Source organism: Uloborus diversus, chromosome 3, assembly GCF_026930045.1.
Source record: "Uloborus diversus isolate 005 chromosome 3, Udiv.v.3.1, whole genome shotgun sequence".
NCBI lineage: Eukaryota > Metazoa > Arthropoda > Arachnida > Araneae > Uloboridae > Uloborus > Uloborus diversus.
Genome location: NC_072733.1, coordinates 28,590,800 through 28,611,204, shown reverse-complemented (window position 1 = coordinate 28,611,204; position 20,405 = coordinate 28,590,800). Strand labels below are relative to the sequence as shown.

At 37.2% G+C, this 20,405-nt stretch overlaps 1 protein-coding gene across 1 annotated transcript; it reads right to left on the bottom strand.

The window, feature by feature from the left end:
* Nucleotides 1–12,360: 12,360 nt before the first annotated feature.
* On the bottom strand, nucleotides 12,361–15,146 carry LOC129219437 (uncharacterized). Its single transcript, XM_054853833.1, has 3 exons — nucleotides 14,962–15,146; nucleotides 14,038–14,197; nucleotides 12,361–13,042 (listed from the first exon to the last, which is right to left on the bottom strand). The coding sequence occupies exons 1-3, from the start codon at nucleotides 15,107–15,109 to the stop codon at nucleotides 12,499–12,501; spliced, it is 852 nt and encodes a 283-aa protein (XP_054709808.1). The 5' UTR covers nucleotides 15,110–15,146; the 3' UTR covers nucleotides 12,361–12,498.
* Between the last annotated feature and the right edge of the window lie 5,259 nt (nucleotides 15,147–20,405).

Here is a 20,405-nt window from a genome sequence, read left to right as displayed (position 1 = left end):
CCTTCCCCAAAATAAGGAAAATACCCCTCAAAACACTCCCCCCTTAAAAATTTCTATGGCGCAGTCAGCCCTACGACTCCCCCCCCCCTAAGTTGACACCCCTGGCAAAAGTACAGAATGTGGCAAAAAAGCAAAAAAAAAAGAAAAGAAAAATTTGCTGATAATACGCATTGCTTTCCCACGGCAGAATTTTACAAAGTACTTATCATGCCGACAAGCAACAGAAAACATACCCACATACACATATCTAGGAAATAACGAGTCTGGGAACTCACCTTGGGGTTTAGGGGACTCGCCAGAAAAAAAGGCGGTTCGAAATCAATTAACATTGTATTTGCATTGTTTTTACAAAAAAAAAAAAAAAGAAAAACAAACAAATATCACCGGTGACATCGTTCCCCCGCGCGTCCCTCTCCCCTAAAATACTACATTTTTGCAAGTACATGTAAATACGTTTCTGTTAAAAATCAGGGAGGTCAACATTAGCCCCTTAAATCATCCCCCCCCCCCCACTGACTGTGGTGGGCCTGCTTTTATCCTAAATAATAAGTTAAAGTGGTTCTTCTGGGAAAACTTTTGAGCTTAAAAGCTTGATATTGGTACTTTGACGCACATAAGTAAAGCAGGGGTGTCTGTTTCCTCCAAGAGCGATACTACCCTCCCCCCACACTAATACCTTAATAAACCCACAAAAACAAGCCCCCCCCCCCAGACGAGAGAAAAATACCCCTGAAAACACCCCCCCTAAAAACTTAATTGGCGAGCCTCTCTCCCTGGTGGTCACCCATGAGTAAAGAATTAACTTAAAACACATCTTTCACGCGTTTTGGTGAAGACCAAAAATGCTAATGAGATGTCTTGTCAGATGCAGATTTAGAATTCGCGCCGTACCTACCATTTTTGAACAAAATTCACTAAATTTGGCGACTTAACTTAAAATTTCGACAAACTTTAAGACCTCATATTTCGATAACGGAGCCGCGAGAGCATGTAATTTTTGTGACATAAACATGTTTTACGATGCCCTTTCAAATACTACCAATTTCGTTTTTTTTTTTCGAATTTTCTTGATCGTGAGGTTTCCTGGTTAGTGTTATTTCCTGGTTAGTGTCTAGGATTAGATGTCTTAGTGTTGCTCTGAGGCAACGATATAATAAGACTTTATTCACGCAATTTGCCGCTTCTAAAATTTAATTGAATTTCTAGTTAAATTCCGAACTATACTTTTCATGTCCAAACACTGGTACACACTCTATAACCCTAAATTATTGATATATATATATATTTTTTTTAGCATCGAAGCAGTGAATCTTATGGCGCTGAAAGAGATATTCATACTTAAAAAAAATCAACTTTGAAATTTGCGCCCGTAAAATCTGCCGCCCTAGGCCCCTAGGCGGCTGCCTAGGTCGCCTACCCCAAGAGCCGGGTTGATATGACAGGAAAATATCAAGATGTTGTCCTGACAGCATGAATCCAGGCATTGACATAACAGGAAAATGTCAGGATGCATTGACATGACAGTATGAAATCAGTACGTTTGCAAGATGTTTTATCTATTTATTTATTTGTATTATTTTACCTTCAAACTCAAGAATTAAATTTCGTTCTTTAGTTATTTCTGTTGTTCTTCAAGACTGATTAGTTTTTTAGCCTAAGAATACTTTCTTAACCCTTTGAGGACCAGCGCTCGGTAAACGAAGCGCAGATACGAGACCGAGCGTTCTGAAATGGAACGCCGCCATCGGCCCGAGCATTTACAGCAGTTAAGCCTAACTGAAAAAAAATATTCATATAAAATCAGCATCTCAAAATAATGGCTTGAAATTTTAATTTTGCTTAAACAATGTACTAGGGTCTGGTGGGGTAAAGTGGTCATAAAATCGTAGGTTTTCAACTTTGGTGAATAAGAAATACAACAAATAATTTAAACACCTCAACTTTTTTTGTTGTTATTTTACATTGCATTATAAAAGAACACAGTACATTGAAGTTTAGAAAAAAAATATTGATTTAATTAGTTTTATAACACTTTCTTTTCCCTTTGTATTTATGACCACTTTACCCGATGGGATGGGGGAAAGTGGTCATAGCATGGGATAAAGTGGTCATAGTTAAAAATAAATGCAAAACCGTATTGAATAACCCTAATATTTGTATATTTCAGTTATTTTTATGGTTACAAGTATATGCACTAATATATGCGTGTATTCACGAGTATATACGTGTCGTGTAAACATGAGTAATCACGTTCATATATGAGTAGATACCGTGCATACCTGAGTATATACATGTATAGTAGACGTATATACACATATATGTACAAGTGTACATGTGGGTATATACATAACTGTACATAAATGTATATACGGGTATACACGAGTTAATTCGTGGATGCATCCAGTGCGTGTTTGTACGTGTCTACTCACGTATATACACGTATATATGGAAGCACGAGTATATACGTATGTATACGTGTAAACACAATTTTATACCTGAAAAAAACGTATATACGTACATTTATGTGTCCGTACATACTCGTCAACCAGTACATATATGTATTCACGAGTATATACGCTTACATACATGTATGCCTACAGAGTGAATCCAAGCTCTTGAGCAAAAATCTAAGGGGTGTGAGAGGTGAGGATAAAAAGCAAAGAATAATAAGGAGTTTATGGTCGTTGACGCGCTACATGCACACAAAGCCAGAAACTGATGGATGCAAAACAGGTCACAAATTTTTTACACAAAGATGATTTTACTCAAAATTTAGTTTTTAAGAAATATTTAGAGCACTTTTAAAAAGTTACGGCCCGTAGTAGTTCTAATACACGCATCGCAACAAAGGCGCAGCGACGAATGAAAGTTTTTCAAAAGTCTCGTTATTAAAACAGAGAGTGCTTTCTGATTGCAACGCATGCATTACAGCTGCAGGCCGCAAATTTCTTCAATCGCTTTAAAACCTTCTTACAACCTAAAATGTTGTGCAAAATTGTCTTAGTGTTGAATTTTGACCTGTTTTGCATCCACCAGTCTTTGGCTTTGCGTGCATGTAGCGCGTCTGCATTGTGTTTGTGACCATATGTTCCTTGTGATTCTTGCTTCTTATCCTCCCCTCTAACACCTGGTAAAAATTTTCCCAAGAGTTTGAACTAACCCTGTATATTTGTATGTCATATGCTTGTATGTAAGTATCTGCTCGAGTACGTACGTGTATATACGTGTCTACCTGAGTATATAAGTGTTAGTATACATACGAGTAAAAGCAAGTATATACTTGTATAGTCGAATGTATATCTGCAATGATAAAAAATACCCATATCGCAGATACCCATATACGTATTTATTGGTGCATTTATGTAAATACGTTTGTAAACGTGACTACACGAGTATATACGTATGCATACGTATATACTCATATATTTAACCCCATTTACGGTAAAAACAATACATATTAAGTGAAATTAATATTTAATTCATATCTGCCTTATACATAACTCTTAAGTGACATTAGAAGAACAATATTCGTTATGCCTAATATTATGACCACTTTACCCCATCTTACTGAAATTGTTCTAAAAAATGATCTAAAATATATTCAGCTAACTGCTAATGAGTAAGCGATCTTAAGACATGTAGGAAGCTTCCTGTGCCGTCAATCTGTTCATAATTCTAACAAACAAAATTTCCCAAAGAAGTTAAAAGAGGTGTTTAGATTTTTTAAATTTTCATATTTACACAAAATATTTTTTTTGCCAAATAAAATTTTCCCGGGTTTGGAAATTTTGTATTCAAAATGTAGTTTCTAACTCCTCGAACCTAAAATAAAATTTTCACATTCATTCGAACATTTATTTCCAAGCTATAGTCATTTATTTGACGTATGACCACTTTACCCCATTGACCACTTTCCCCCACCAGACCCTACTGATTACTAATTATTAATATAAAGACTATTACATTATTAGAAGGAAGTGAAATAAGTAGAATACTAAAACTTTAACCATGTGCACAAAATTAAATGATATGTGCACAAAAACAAAGTTAGAGTTTGACATCGTGAGTGTGGAATCAAAGAAAAAGAAATGTAGCAAAAAAATATGTTCCTTATGTAATTTTGATTAAAACAACCTAGGTCAACGAATTTAAACTAGTTATATTTCCCACGCGACAAGTCTTAAAACTGCTTCATAATTCACTCGAAAAACATTCCCTTTCACTCACTTCGCTAACCATTTGTATTGCAGTTTTCCATTCTCCAAATGAAAAAGAATAAATACAGAAGAACAATATCAGAAAGGATTCAAAAATAATCATAAACTTCAGGCCTCTTGAAATCATTCCTGTACTCTCATTGAACGGGGAATCCCAAAAGTCTGGAACACATACGCAAAAATATTTTAACCTTCCTTCCCTCCCCCATAACTTATTCAGCTAGATGTATATCTCTTTCAATTACTCGTAAAAAAAAAAAAGAGAAGCAAAGATATAAACAAGAGCAATTGAGACCTCATAAATCATATGCGCAGAGCAGTGATTCACTGTTGTTTACATAAAAAAAAAACTATCCCATTGAGAGGCCCAAATAAGAAACTAAAGCGTGTACATGAAGGTCAAATACCATGTGACTCGAATATGATCAAAGTTATAGCCATTTAGCGCCATCTATTATCGTTTAAATATTCAATTCAATCGTTCCATTTCGAGAAAGCATATACGTGTCGCTGGGACGTCAGCGTCGATCAGAGCGTGTAGCGGAGAAGTGACGCTGGGTGCGAACGGGTTTTAAAGCTGATATCTGATCGGAAATTCATATAAAGATATTAATAGTATCCCAATTTAATTTAAAAAATGAAAATTTCTTCGTTTTCTGTAATACTTGACTTATTTTTTAAATTCATGCTTCTAATTGTGTTATAAAGAAATAAAATGTGTAGTAAGGAATAATCGCGGAAGTTTTTATAGCACATTAAAGAGTAAAGATAGCAATAAATAAATAAATAAAATGAAGCACATTTCAGAGTGAATGTCAGCATTTAAAATATCCCCTGGACAAAACATATGAATTTATCTTAAAGAATAACATAAATAATCATTGATCAAAATTAATCTTACTTGTGAGATTGAAGTGATAACGAAATTCTGGACTGCATGTCCTTTGTTTCAAAGTCTACGGACGAAAAACCTTTTTTTCGGTTATTTATATCATTGATTACATTGATCGCACATCGTCTGCGATATGGTTTGTCTAGTACTATATTAATAAACAAATGCAGTTATCAGTCATTCATAAGTTATTCCTGAAACAATACTGTTTCACACTAATAACTAAGCAACCAACTTAGCGAAGTCTAAAGATTGCAACGCAACGTGCAGCGTGGAGCTCCTGGCCTAACTGTATCGAAGGTCGAAGGAAGAAGATAACATCATGCCAGCAATACAAGGGACGCTGTGTATAATGAACTGTACGCATGCGCAACTATCAACGAAAGTCCACCTGTTCCATTGTGTACTAATTACCTTGACCCAGACAGCATGAAATCAATACCATCTTGACGGCGTCAACATGTATGCAATACTGATATTGTAAGGTAATATCAAGATTGGTATTTTAAGATGAATGCAATGTTGCATACGTGTTGTTATTGCGTTATTGCTTTTTAATCTTTATACAACCTTTATGCAGTATGAAACACGTCAATACTGTCGCCGTCAGTATAATATCAAGATCTGTCAAGGTTGATGCAAAAAATTTTGCTAGTAGAGTAATAGTGCTAAATATTGTTACAAATTCTGTAAACAGTAATTATTTTTGTGATTAATTGGTTGTAATCTGGCTAAATTAGACGTTTGTCCCATTATTTTGCAACGTAACCTGTAAATAGCTTCTTGTAATGTACATACAACCCCCTAACATTCGACTGAAGTATACGGTTCCCCCATCTCTGAATGATAAGATTTGTGAATGGAATAAAAAGAATATACGAGAAGCATTTCAAATTTTGTCGAACTTTCCAAAGCAGTATAAAAAGCCGAGTGATATTTGAAGGAGGGTCAGTTATGCTTTTAGCTGTCTGAGATTCGTTTGAGCGTTGCTCTGTTTATTGTGCGGCATTTCGCTGTGTTTTTGCGTATTTAGATGTAAATACGTGTGCCATTGTTGAGTATACGGTGTTAATTGATATTTACCTAATTGCTACGGTGAGTTTAGCAGTTGTTAACGATATTTCTTGTACATAGTTGTAAATAAATCTCCAGTGTTTTTCTCAAGAACTGTGTCGTCATTCAAAGAAAGTGTGAAGTTGCACCGAACGCGTAACACTATTGTGTGTTAAAGACATTCTTTATAAAAGTATTTTAGCAAATTTGGTTTTTTTCTTTTTGGGAGGGGGGGGGGGGAAACCGGATTATAGCTATCTTCTAAGCCAGTCCGTGGACAGTCGTTATAGCGGGGTTCGATCATTTTTGTATTTGTTTCTTATTTTCGAGATAGAGCGTAAACCAAGGGGCCTTTCTGTTATGATTTTTCTCAAAACTGGTAATGTAATGTACGAATTATGATAGATATCTGGACTACTTTGGGTAACAGTATAAATTACAAAGATTGCTAATTTTGTCATTGAAAAAAAGTTTTTTGATTTTTTACCGAACAATTTTGTTTGATGCACTAATAAATTTCCAACAGATCCATGGCATTTACGCTTTAGAGAGGAAGAATATCCGGACATTTTCGAAGAAAGAGGCTGGGAGGAAATTCCACAGTTGGAAGAATTACTCCGAGGTGCAGCGTTACACAGTGGATCAACGGAATCGACATCAACGGAGCAATTTACAACGATTACTACATTATTTTATGGATGAAAAACTAAAGAGCTTGAAGCAAAAGCAGTGATTCATTTTTGTAGAGATTCACTATACGTTATGCACATAATATAGTATACTTTTGATGTACATCATAAAAGACATAAATATGGCATTAGTAAATAAGTAAATAAAAAAAGATATTTTTAATTGCTTTAGAATTAAATAAAATCACATTTGTAAAAAAAAGTCTAGTTTTCAGGGAGCTTTCGAGACGATTTGTGTGTGTCTTGTTTCAGATTTTGCGCTTATACAACCAGTGGTGTTGAGATAAATGTTTCGTTGTAGTACTAATACAACTCATACATACAAAGGTTTATACACACCAAAGGTGAATTCGTAAATTTTGCAGTACCTGAACGCTATTTATAAATAATAAAATCCTGAGGCATGACTACTTTTATGTAGAAGGGAAGAAGGGGAATTCTTTTTCCTTAAAAACAGTACTTGGAAGGGAGCGTTCCGGTACAAATTCACACGTGATACACACGCGTATATACACACACCACATTATATATATACATATATATATATATATATATATATATATATATATATATATATATATATATATATATATATATATATATATATATATATATATATATATATATTGCTCAAAACAATTAAAGGATATTGTAAGTCTTGTACAAAAAAGGTATTAGCAAATATTTTTTTGCATAGAATCGAAGAGGGGAGTCACAAATACAAAATTTTCTCAATTTCAAACATCGGGGAGCTAAACACAAGCCGAGGCAGCAGAAGCTATTGCAGTTTTGCAAAATATAATTTCTAGGATATGGAAACATTTTTTAGTGACTGGAAATGCTGGCCGAAGATTAGGATGAGGTTGCTGACGGTCATCAACGCTCAATGAAGGCCGTTATTTAGCTTTAACGGCTCGAATGCGCCGAAGTAGGAATGCCACTTCACTACAACGACACCTTCGATCAAGTACGAGCACCACAATTTCGACACAAACTGTTCAAAATCGCCTTCACGCTGTAAGTCTGTATGCTTGTCTACCAATGGTGTGTGTCACATTAGCTGCGAGGGATCGTCGTGCTGCAGGGAGTGGATAACAGAGCATCTGAGTTGGAGAAAAAATGAATGGAGCAATATTCTTTTCTCAGACAACTCCCGTTCTTGTCTTCATCCTGATAATGGGTGTCCGAAAAAGATCCGTAAAATTTCAAAAAATTATTGAAAAAAAAAAAAAAACAATAGGGTTACAGCGAAACTAATTAGTACGTTAGATAGAATAACTCAAAAAGTTTTTTTCCTATAACTTAAGTTATTAGCACGAACAATATCAAGACGATAATCCAAAATTCCATCCACGACCGTTTCAGCATGCTAACATCAACAGTAGCTACAACTGTTTGGATGTTTTGCTTTAATTCTTTGAGACTGTTAACTTGCGTTCTGTATACAGTATCTTTAACATAACCCCAAAAGAAAAACTCCAGTGATGTTAGGTCAGGAGACCGGGGTGGTCATGCAATGGGACCATCCCTGCCAATCCAACGCTGTGGAAATGAATTATTCAGCGACTCACGAACTGTCAATCCCCAATGAGGAGGCGCACCGTCTTGTTGGAAAAGGACATTCGGTTGAAGGTCTTGCAGTTGTGGGAATGCGTAAATCTCAAGCATATCTAAGTAGGTACTTGAGGTCACAGCCTTTTCCCGAGAGAAAAAAAAAAAAAGGTCTAAGGATGCGATCGTGAAGCAATCCGCACCACACGTTCACCTTTTCACTGCTCCGTTAAAGTTCACGTACGGCATGTGGTTGTTCGGAGCCCCAAAATCGAACGTTATGTTTATTGACCATTCTGAACACATGAAACGTTGATTCATCGGAAAACAGTATTCGATCCAGAAAATGTTCATCGGCATCCAAACGTACCATAAAACTTACGTGACTAACAACCCACCAAATCCTGAGTTAAAACACTAATTTGATTAAACGAGAAATTAGTTTTTAAACCTAAACCTACTCAGTTACGTTAGATAGTAGCTTATAGGAGGCCCCGACTTCAAAAGGTTATTAAAAATTAAGAGATCGTATATAATTAGTTAGGTATTAAAATAATTCATTGCATAGTAATTATAATCAGTGCTTATTTTATAATTGGGTGTTTAGTTTAGTTAATTTTTGTACTGGAATTTTTAAAAAAGTTTGATTTATAGGTATGGGTAGGAAATCGTATGTAAGTGACCAATTATTTTTCACTTTTTAGTTCGTCTTAGCTTTCTGAATTCGGTTCTTTTTTTATTCAAAAATAATTTTATCAAAAATATATCTATTTAAACCCGCCAACAATTTTTCAATAATTATTTTTATTTTAGTATAATTTTGGTTCACAACATGTGAATTCTCACCTCCGTGGCATGTTACACACCTTGTGTGACTGTTTATGTTGCTTAATAATTTGTTTAGTTAAAAGTTACTCCTTTCACGTACTTCTACGTAGTAGTAATGACATCAAATTTTATTTTCCATGATAGAAGGGAACCCCTTTGTTTAGTGGTTAACAGGTGTGGTTATTGTGATTTCTCACCTCCGTGAACTTGAATTTCAGGGATGTAAGTCAATGTAAAAAATGAAGTGAACATGTTTTCATCACGGGACGCGGGAGCGTCCTGGCCGCCAAGAAAACCAAATGCCTACCGCCCAGGAAACCAAACGTCAGCAGCCAACAAAAGCAAATCCACCGCCAAGAAAGACGAAAGAAAATAAACGCGACTAATTACAGTTTAAACGCAGAACAAGTTGGGTTTTTCACCCCTCTGTATCTCAGCCCTATGAAGACCCCCGGAGTTGATTTTTGGTACACTCAATCTCTAGTGGGACCTGAGGCCGTAAACCAAAATACAATCACCAGGACCATCAGGGGGAGGAGATATTAAAGTTAGAAAATCGCTGTTCAAAAAAGTTTTCGCTCTCTTTGACAGGGCTACAGCCCAGACGAAAACAGGAATCAAGCTGAAATTTCGCACACACATTCCTTGTGCCCTACTGATGTGCCTTTTATGCCATTTGAACCCCCTCCCCCTCGTTTTTACCCCCAAATTATACCTTCCCAGCGTTCTGTCACAGCCCCCCGGGGGCTATGATAATGATTTTTTGTATACATACTCTTGGGGGCCATTGAGTACATATACAAAAATTCAACCCCCAGGGACATCATGGGCCGGAGTAATTAAAGCTTGAAAATCACTAACTTCCCCTCAATTCTTATGCACTTATTCTCTTACTTATAGGGTTTGTTAATCTCTGACTGCAATTGCAAGGTTAGAACAGATCTAACTGTTATTCAAAAGTTGTCTTAGGAAATGAAATTCAATCAAGACTTAAGCACTGGTTTCCTAGGTCGCGTTAACCGCGCCCGTCGCCGACGTCAGCGTGCGACGAGTTGAAGAGCAGCGAGGAGCTACGCCAAAGTGGATTCCTAGGCAACCCCAATCGCGCGCGGGGAAATCTGAACGAGTTTTTTTCGCGAGGAGAGCAGTTGCGTTGCAAAACTGAAACAAATCGAGAGACAAAACGAGAAATGAATTTTGCAACTAAAAAACGTCTTATTACAGCATTACTGCTGGAAGAGGAAGAAAATGAAGAACTAATACTATTAAATGACGTACTTCCTCGGAAAAAAATTTGTCTCCTTTTTGCAGATCGTGAAACAGAGGGAGCATATAATATTTTGATTAATAGGCACCTTTCTAAGAACAGTGCCAAATTTCGGGAGTATTTTAGGTTGTCTCCAGAACTGTTTCAGTTTGTTTTAGATGAAATAGCAACAGAAATCACAAGCGTTGCATACAACAGAAATAAGGAGCCCATTTCACCAGGTGAAAAACTTGCTGTGACCCTCAGGTAAACACTTTTTTTGTCATAATTTCTAATTTTTAATTTAAATCAGGATCCGAAAGAGGCGATTGACCCCCCTCCCCTTTTTTCGGCCTTAACAAACTAAGTGCAGTTAAATTATTAAAATATGCATTTTGTCCCGCCCCCCACCATATGTATGACCTATTCTCAGCCAATAAAAGGCTTACATAGATGCTCCCCCCCCCCGCATGATTTCATAGTGATTCCTACGTACAAAGTGGCCCTTAATTAACCCGGATAATTTTTCAACTGAAAAGGTTGAGGAGGGCCGCCAGTAGTAATACCCCTCCTAACGGACACCCCTCTTATACGGACAGTTTACTGTTTTTTGCCAATGACGTTTTAGAGAGATGTTAATAAACATTTTACATTTTAGATTTCTTAGTACGGGTGAGTCACTGAGATCCCTGGCTTTTCAATTCCGAATAACACACTCCTGGATCAGTCACATAGTGAGGGAGGTTCTGGCAGCACTCATACTGAAGCTGACACCAATGTATTTGCCAGAGCCTTCAGAAGAACAGCTTCAAGAATCTGCTGAACAGTATTTGAGCCAATGGAACTTCCCCAATTGTTGTGGAGCAATTGATGGGAAGCATGTTAGAATTGTTTGCCCGAAAAAGTCGGGATCTAAATTCTTTAATTACAAAGGCTACTTCTCTGTCGTACTCCTGGCCATTGTAGATCCCAATTATAAATTCATTGCTATTGATATGGGATCATATGGCAAAGAAGGAGATGCAGGGATTTTTTCAAAATCTAATATGGGGAAGAAGATAATGAACAACGAATTTCCCTTCCCATCACCGAAATATCTTCCTCATTCAAAGGATATAGTACCTCACGTATTGTTGGGGGATTCTGCTTTTGCTCTTGCAGCCAATATGATGAAACCTTACCCTCTTTATTCAGCCACTAAGGATAACAAACAAGCAACATTCAATTATAGGCTTTGTAGAGCCCGACGAACATCCGAAAATGCTTTCGGAATACTGTGCCAAGTCTTCAGAGTTTTTTTCTCCCCCATAGCATTGAAAGAAGAAACAGTAGATCTTCTTGTCGTAGCATGTTGCCTACTGCACAATATGCTAAGGACTCATAATATCACTGTCATAAATGATGGTGATAAATTAGAAATGCCAGAAAACAACATGGTTTCAATCGCATCTACAAACCATAGACACCGCAGGTTTTCTCCCATAAATATCAGGGAAACCTTTGCATCTTACTTTTTAACTAAACATGGGAGAGTGCCATGGCAAGATGCACACTTAAATAGAAGAAACTGATGTTTTTATTATTGTTATTGCACATTTATTTTATTCAAATTGTTGTTTTTGTACATGGCAATTTCAGGAAAATGTCAACTTGAGCGTCAAAATTTCAATGTTATCAAAATAAAAAGTAATTTGTATTATTTGAAAGCTTAAACTATCTTTTTTCATTATGTATCGCATTAATTTTATATTAGAAACTGAAACTATTATATTAAAAATAGGCCATAACAGATTCTACAGACTTCTCTAGATAATTTTGTTTGATAATTTGGTATACACTAATCAATGTTTTTCTCAAAATATTTTCTAGATAAAAAAAAAGAATTATGTTTTGTTATGCACATTATAAAGTTTCTTACTACAATCTAATTGTTATAAATATTCTTATGATTCTCCGTTTAGACACAGTATTAAATTGTTATTAATACAATATTAAATTCTTGCAGAAAGAAAAAAAAAACATTTATTCTGTTTCCGGTACTAAACTTTCGAATTTAGAAGCAACTGCAAAAATTTCCTGCTTTGCTTGCAGCATTAATTTTCTTGGCAAGGTTTTTAGTATTGAGCCTATGCTCAAACAAAAATCATCAATTGGATTCCTATCTTCTTTTGGATCAAGAAGCGACTTAATACATTCAGTTCTTTGTAATTGATTGTCTCTCATTTCTTTCAGAAATCTGTCTCTCACAGATACTTTTCCCTGAGCGGAGCTTTTTTCTAATTTTCGTTTTTGGCCTTTTTTAACTGCATTCCCCAAGTCTTCCTGGCCTGCTTCAAATTCAGCGGGCTGCTGCGACAAACTATCTTCTACTTGGGAACAGTTTTCCCAGGACGTTGAAAGATCCACTTCATGCGATGTTGTAGGTTCCACTTCATGCGATGTTGTAGGTTCCACTTCATGCGATGTTGTAGGTTCCACTTCATGCGATGTTGTAGGTTCCACTTCTAGCACGGCAGGCAAAGAATTTATTGGCTGGGAACATAGATAAGCTACATTTGAAAATGTTCTGAAAAGAGAGAAAAAAAACCTTAATTTTATTTTGAAATGCAGAAGTTGATCCTAACACAAAAGGTGAATATTTTTCTTTGAAACAATATCAACAAAAAACAAGAAAAAATATATATGCAGTGGCACGAGATTTTGAAAATCAATGCGGGTGCCCTAAATACAGATTCTAAAATAGGGCGGGGGGGGGGGGGGATTAGAGTTATTGAGACTAGACGGTACAGGCTGTTCTCGTTTGACCTGCAAGGCCTTTATTTTTGCAACGGTTTATCTTTGATGCTTAGGGGCCATTCATTAATTACGTAAGGATGATTTTGGCAATTTTCGACCCCCCCTTCCCCCTATGTAGGGATACATAAGATTTTAACCCCGCCCCCCCCCCCCCCCCGTTTATTACGTAAGATTACATTTCATTTTTCTCAATAAAATAACGACTCTTACATTACTTGAATCGTTATTACAATAAATCTTTTTGTGTAAAGAAATATTTACTAAAAAGTTGGAACCTAGACTGAATGTTTTTCGACATTTTTTGTATATGATGCGATACTAATTTAAAATAAAACATGCCATACATAGTGCGGTTTTTTTATTTATATTTTGCACTATTCATTCCGTGTAAAACAAATTAAAAACAGATCATCCGAATACGTTTTTTATTTTCCCGACGCAAATGAAATGCACCTCCGGAAGATGTCGCCCCCCCCCCCCATCAATAAATTTTGCAAGTTGACGCCCCTACCTGTATGCCTGTTGAGTTTTTATTGGGAAAATCGGATCTTGTACACGAATTCTTAATTTTGTTTTATTTGACAAAAGGAGAAAAACAAGACATTTAAAACAGTGGATGATAATGAATTATTTTCAGGTGAATCAGATAAAATTTTTAACGTTATTATGGAAACACACAAGGGATACTAACATTTTTTTGTTGATTTAGAAGCTAAGGAATAAAAATTTGATATTAAAAGGTGATTGAAAAAAATTTAAACTTACGTTCTTTCAATACAACTTGTATTTGCCAAAAAGGAAAGAGCCTGCATTCTTTGTTTTTCTCGGAAACTTTTGAATTCTGCTGCCGTTCCAGTTGGTTTCGCTTTCCTGTTTCTGGTATAATAATCTCTCAGACACTTCCATTTTGACTTGCACGTTGAAACTAAATAACAAAAAAGCTTATGTCATTTCAAATAATCATAGTTTGTACATATAAGCATGAATTCACACTACAGCAATAGAATGAATGAAATTCGTCTTAATTAAGTGTTTTCCGAAAAAACTCCATTGTAATGGACTAATTTGGTTTAAAAATTATCATGCATTGAAAAAGTAGAAGACTTAGAATGTAAATTGCATTAGAATAGTTATTTGAGTTCATTATTGTTACTATCTTTTAAATTACTTGTTTTAAGTGCATTCTGTGGCATAAATGTAAATCAGGAAGAATGAATGAAATTTTTTTGTTTTGTTTCATAAAGCATTTAGAATAAATTCCATTATGACTTTTTAGGAGGTTGGGGAGTATTTATTTATTATTTTAACAATACGAATGTAGTTAGAAATACTTTAAATGCTCTTTAAGTAACGACTTACTTTTGACTTCATTTTAAACTGTGAATATCTTTATTACTGAAATTGATAATTTTCTTATAAAAGAGGTATGATTATACTTAATGTTTTTAGGTCTTCTGCACCATGGCAGGGGACAGTCAATCATTCGCTACAAACAATTGTGAACTTTAATTCGTGTATTTCCAGAGTACGTTGAAGGTGAATTGTTTAGGTAACGTTTTGATCACATATTCTCAGTTAGAGGCAGGGAAAATCAAATTATATGCATCGTTTACAGAATAATGAATTTAGTTCATTTTCTTAGACATGAAAACAGTATTTTTTTTAATAATAATAAACTTTTAAAATTACCTGGAACATTTATCGATTCTGAAATTGCTTTCCAGCAGTTTTCTTTTGCTAGGTGGTCCTTGTATCCTTTCTTTGATATGTTATATAGCACAGGATTCCGCTGAACCATCTCAATAAATGTTTCTTCTGGGAAAAAATCTAGCGACATTTTGATTGGATTACACCGACGTAGATCTCACGCTTGACGCTGAAATCAAAGTCAAGTTGATACCGACGTGGCGATGCACCACGTCGGTTTAGCTCGGGCGCGCATGCGCAGAAGAATCAAGTTTTCTCCTCGGCGGAGAGCGACGCCGAAGACTGGCGCCTTTGCTTCTAGGAAACCAGGGCTTAAAACATATCCAACAGTTGCAACTAGACGTTAAATCGCGGATATCACAAATTTGCCACAGCGACTGCGCATGCGCACAGACTTAGCTCATTGGGCTTTCTGATTTAAGATTCCATTCTATTTGTTCATATTTAAGCAGAGAAACAAATTAATGAATGAGATTAGAATGCTACCCCCCCCCCCCCCCAAAGTTTTGCAGATACGAAATTTTCTTCCCCCAGTTTTTCAGTTTTGATATATTTAAGGGGGGGGGGGGAGAATTTTAAATGTCGGCGTGAAACTGGGGTTAAACCATTAGAATATTTTACGTGACATATTACATGAAACTATACGCATATGAATATGATACATCTAACTTTACAACTGAAAACGAAAAATAGCACTTTTTTATTGGTTTGCTTATTTTCTAATCAAATGCATTTTTCACAAACATAACACATTATGGAATGGAAAATAGTACATGAAATACGTATGTGGATATCCGTGTTTAGCGTGTTTAACAGGCAAAATTTTTGCAATTAATTTAAGCAAGACTGTTAATAAGCTAAGTCCGCGCGCATCATGCGCAATCGCTGTGGCAATTTTGGGATATCCCCGATTTGTCGTCGAGTACAATTGTATATAGATTTTCTGACACATTCAAATTTAAATTATTTAATGGCTTGTTTTTTTTTTTTGGCTTAGTGATAATGCGTTATTTCGTCTTTTTAATGAACTTTTAAACAAAACTAGGTATTAAACAAGGCAAAGACTTCCATCAAAACAAAGATAAATCACCAAACAATTAAAATTATCCCATTAAACGTAAAATAATCCACGATTTAAGAAAAAAAAGTCATTAAATAAAAAGTGAAAAGCTAGATTAAAATAGCCCGCAAGCTGTACATTAAAAAACTTTATGAAAATGTTGAATAACCCGTCAAATAAAGAAACTGTTACAGAATTTATTGCGAAGTTGTAAAATACTCGAAAACAATATACACTCCTGTTTGTGAAAATTGCAACATCACGAAGGACTTACGCGAGTGAGCTGAAAATTGCAGGAAATGTAAAGTAGGGCAGATGATATGCAGATGATTAGAATTTTAGACCGGTAGTGCATGCGTATGCTGAGCAGCGCCCTCTGAACGGTGGATCGAACCGAATATAAATAGACGGTGAGGCCGTGGTAGCCCGATCGGTAGAGTGTCGGATTCGGGGCCGGAGGGTCCTGAGTTCGAACCTCGATGGTCGAAGACCCACCGTCGTCATTAAAGGGGACTGGGCGACGTTAAATATGCTCGTGGTCTCAATGTCCTCCAAGTGAAACGATACCTCTGGGGGTGCTAGCACCAGGTAGCTATTAGCTCCTGGACTAGTTCTAAATTCTCATTAACTGTTTGATCCGGTGATGGTGCTGCCATCTATCGGTATATAAAACAATGGAGGCAAGGCACTTAGTATGCAGTCCTTGACATAAATACAGTTGTAGTCAGTTGTGACTCTGAATAGGAATAGGAATAGGAAATAGACGGATGTAGCGAGGCGTGTATGATTATTGGTGGTTATGGTTATATGCTAGAGTAAACGTTAATTGAATCTTTACTATGCCTCTTCGACGAAAGAAAGCGAAATTTGAGCACATTTCGGAGTTTGAACGGGGAAGAATCGTCGACCTTCGTGAAGCTGGATTGTCTTATCGTGCAGTAGCTGCTCGTGTGTAGCGTAACAGCAACACAATCATGCGTGTTTGGAAGCAGTGGACGGACGAGGGTAGCACAGCTTGGAAATCCTTGAGTAGACCACGAAACGTGACGTCAGCTCGCGATGATAGATAGCTGGTGCGTATGGCGCTGACGGACCGCACAGCTTCTTCTAGACAATTGGCTGCACAGTGGTCAAGAGCTACAGGTATTTCAATGTGTGCTTCATCAATTCGGAGACGTCTGCAACAGCGTGGGCTGTGCGCAAGGATTCCTTTATACAGAATTTATCTCAGGCAAAATCATCGCCGCCTGCGGCTAAAATGGGCCAATGTGCATAGGAGCTGGCGTGCTGATTGGCAGCAGGTCATCTTTTCTGACGAAACCCGCTTCAACTTGTGGCACCATGATGGCCGAATTCATGTCAGGCACTATGCCGGTGAACGGCACATTCCGGAGTGCATTATCGAACACCACAATGGACGAACACCCGGAGTTATGGTCTAGGGTGCTATAGTATATCATGGACGATCACAATTGCTACGAATTGTGGGCAATTTGAACAGTACCCGATACATAAACGAAGTTTTACAGCCCCAAGCTATTCCCCTGTACTGCAAGGATTGATAGGGGTTTTATTCCAGAAGGATAATGCCTTTCCACATGTCGCCAGGATTGTCAAATCCTACCTTGATTCGCAGCAAGTACAGCTTTTTCCTTGGTCTGCATATTCCCCGGAAATGTCACCGATTGAACATGTGTGGGATTTCGTTGGGCGGCGTCTCGCTCGTGATCCTCGTCCGGTTGCTTCGACAGACGAACTTAGGTTGCGCATACAAACAATATGGAATGCTCTTCCGCAGGCAGATATTCAAACTTTGTTTCACTCTATGCCGAGTCGTGTAGCAGCTCTTATTGCGGTGCGTGGTGTCCACACAAAATACTAATTTCAATTCTTTTATTGTTTGTTTGGTTTGAAAATGTAATCATTTATTTGTACCATCACAACTCAACTGTGTATTAAATTTCATTCAACTATGATGCTTCCTTCATGGTGTTGCAATTTTCACAAACAGGAATGTATTTTAAAATATAGTATTTTATTATCCAAGAAGTTTTCATTGCAACAGAGAGGATACAAGGATTGCAATAAAATTCAAACGGCCCAATTCTCGCAAAACGAACATAGCATCTTAATGGTTAGGAAATAACTTGACGTAAAATTAGGCTTGCCATTATTGTTCCTTAAAAACACAAAACAGCGTTGTTTCAATTGAAAATTTTCCGACTTGAAGTTCTCAATTCTAAAAATACAGATAAAGTAACAATATCAATGCAAAAGGATGTGATATCTGATCAAAAACATCCCTGTTGTAAAAATTTCCCCGCCAAGAAAACCTTTAACTTTTCCGCACAAAAAAGAAGGCATTCACACACACACACACACACACATCCTAAACCCAAAACCCCTCAGCCTTAAAAAGTTATGATATCTAGTTTGCCCGCCAAGTATCTGCCAAACTATCATCCTCCTTCTTCTCCTCTTTCATCACACCTACTTCCATTAGAACCTCCTGCCACCTTCAACTCCTCAGAAGTATGGATAGATCCTTTTTAAATTATTTATCCTGTTTGGCGGGGAAGCTTTTCAAAGTAAAGTGGTTGCTTGGTGAACAAAAAGCTTCCCGCCAAACAAGATAATCAGCGGCAAGGCAGCAAGGCAGATACTTGGTGGGCAAACTAGATGTCATAACTTTTTAAGGCTGAGGGTTTTTGGGTTTAGGATGTGTGTGTGAAGGCCTTCTTTTTTGTGCAGAAAAGTTAAAAGTTTTCTTGGCGGGGAAATTTTTACAACAGGGTTGTTTTTGATGAGATATGCTTAACATGTGCAGATTGTAGCAACGAAGAAACAAAATAGTTCCCTAAAAAATGTATCCATTAGGCCTATTTTAATGGAAAATTCCTCATCTCTGTGAATCTTGCTTCCGTGACAGACCTTATCAATGTCATTATTTCTGAGATGAAAATAACTGATGGAGGTGGAAATACATCAATTTTACGCATTCTACCAAAATTATAAATTGACAGTAGATTCTCAAATTTACTAAATACTATTTTTAACAAACATTTGAATTAAAAGGATAATTGCTAATTAAGCCATACTTTAATTAGGTGAGTTTAATATTAGATTCCCACTAATCATTAAAATAGCTCATTGTTTGTACAACAAAATTACTACTTTGATATTAAATTGGCCTCGATTTTTAAACATTAGTTGTTGTTTTTTCCGTGAACAAGGCATTATTTTATTTTTTTTTACTTATGAGTAAAATAATTAGAACTAAGTTGAGCCATTGTTTATGATTACTTTTAGTAGGTAACACTTTCAAATACACAGTCCAGTGACATTAATGAGACCACCACGTGCTTTCCACGTCAGAGTTAAATAACCAATAACAGAAGACAGGTGGCAGCACAGTGCAGTTGAGCGTATATAAAGGGTGTGTGAGGGCTTCGGAAAACATTTCAATCGTTAGCGTAATGCAGAAACGAAGCGATTTATGCGACGTCCAAAAGGGCATGATCATTGGCTTTCGGGCCAAAGGTGGAAGCATTTCCGAAACGGCTGAGTTTGTGTACTGTTCGCGTGCCGCTGTGGTAAAAGTGTACCGTGCATGGCAAAATGGGACTGTCCAAAATCAGTGACGTGGCAAATGTGGTGCACCACGGGCCACAGATGACAGAGGCAAACGACGGTTGCGGAGATGCGTTCGGGCAGATAGACGGGCTACCATTGAGCAGCTGACCACCAAAATGAACCAAGGGGCTACTAAAAGTGTCTCCCAAACTACTATTCAGAGAACATTGCTGCGTCTGGGCCTCCGAAGCAGACTCCTGGTTCGTGTACCTATGCTGACTGCTGTTCATCGACGACGAAGGCTAGAATTTGCATGCCAGTACAGCAGTTGGACGTCCACTGAGTGGCGACAGGTAGCGTTTTCAGATGAATCGCGTTTTATGCTCCATCGTCCAGGATGGACGTTGGCGTATAAGGCGTGAAACCTCTGAAAGGAATCATCCTGCAACCATTGCCGGAACGGTCCGAGCTGGAGGCGGGAACATTATGGTCTGGGGAATGTTTTCCTGGCATTCTCTGGGTTCACTGATTATTGTGGAAGGCACGATAGATCAATACAAGTACGCATCTGTCCTTGCGGACCATGTCCACCCCTACATGCGCATTGTTTTTCCTCAGGATGATGGCATCTTCCAGCAGGACAATGCAAGGTGCCATACAGCTGCCAGTGTACGTGCGTGGTTCGAAGAGCACCAGGATGAGTTTACCGTCCTCCCCTGGCCAGCAAACTCACATGACTTAAACCCAATCGAGCATCTGTGGGACCATCTCGATCGAGTTATTCGTGCCATGG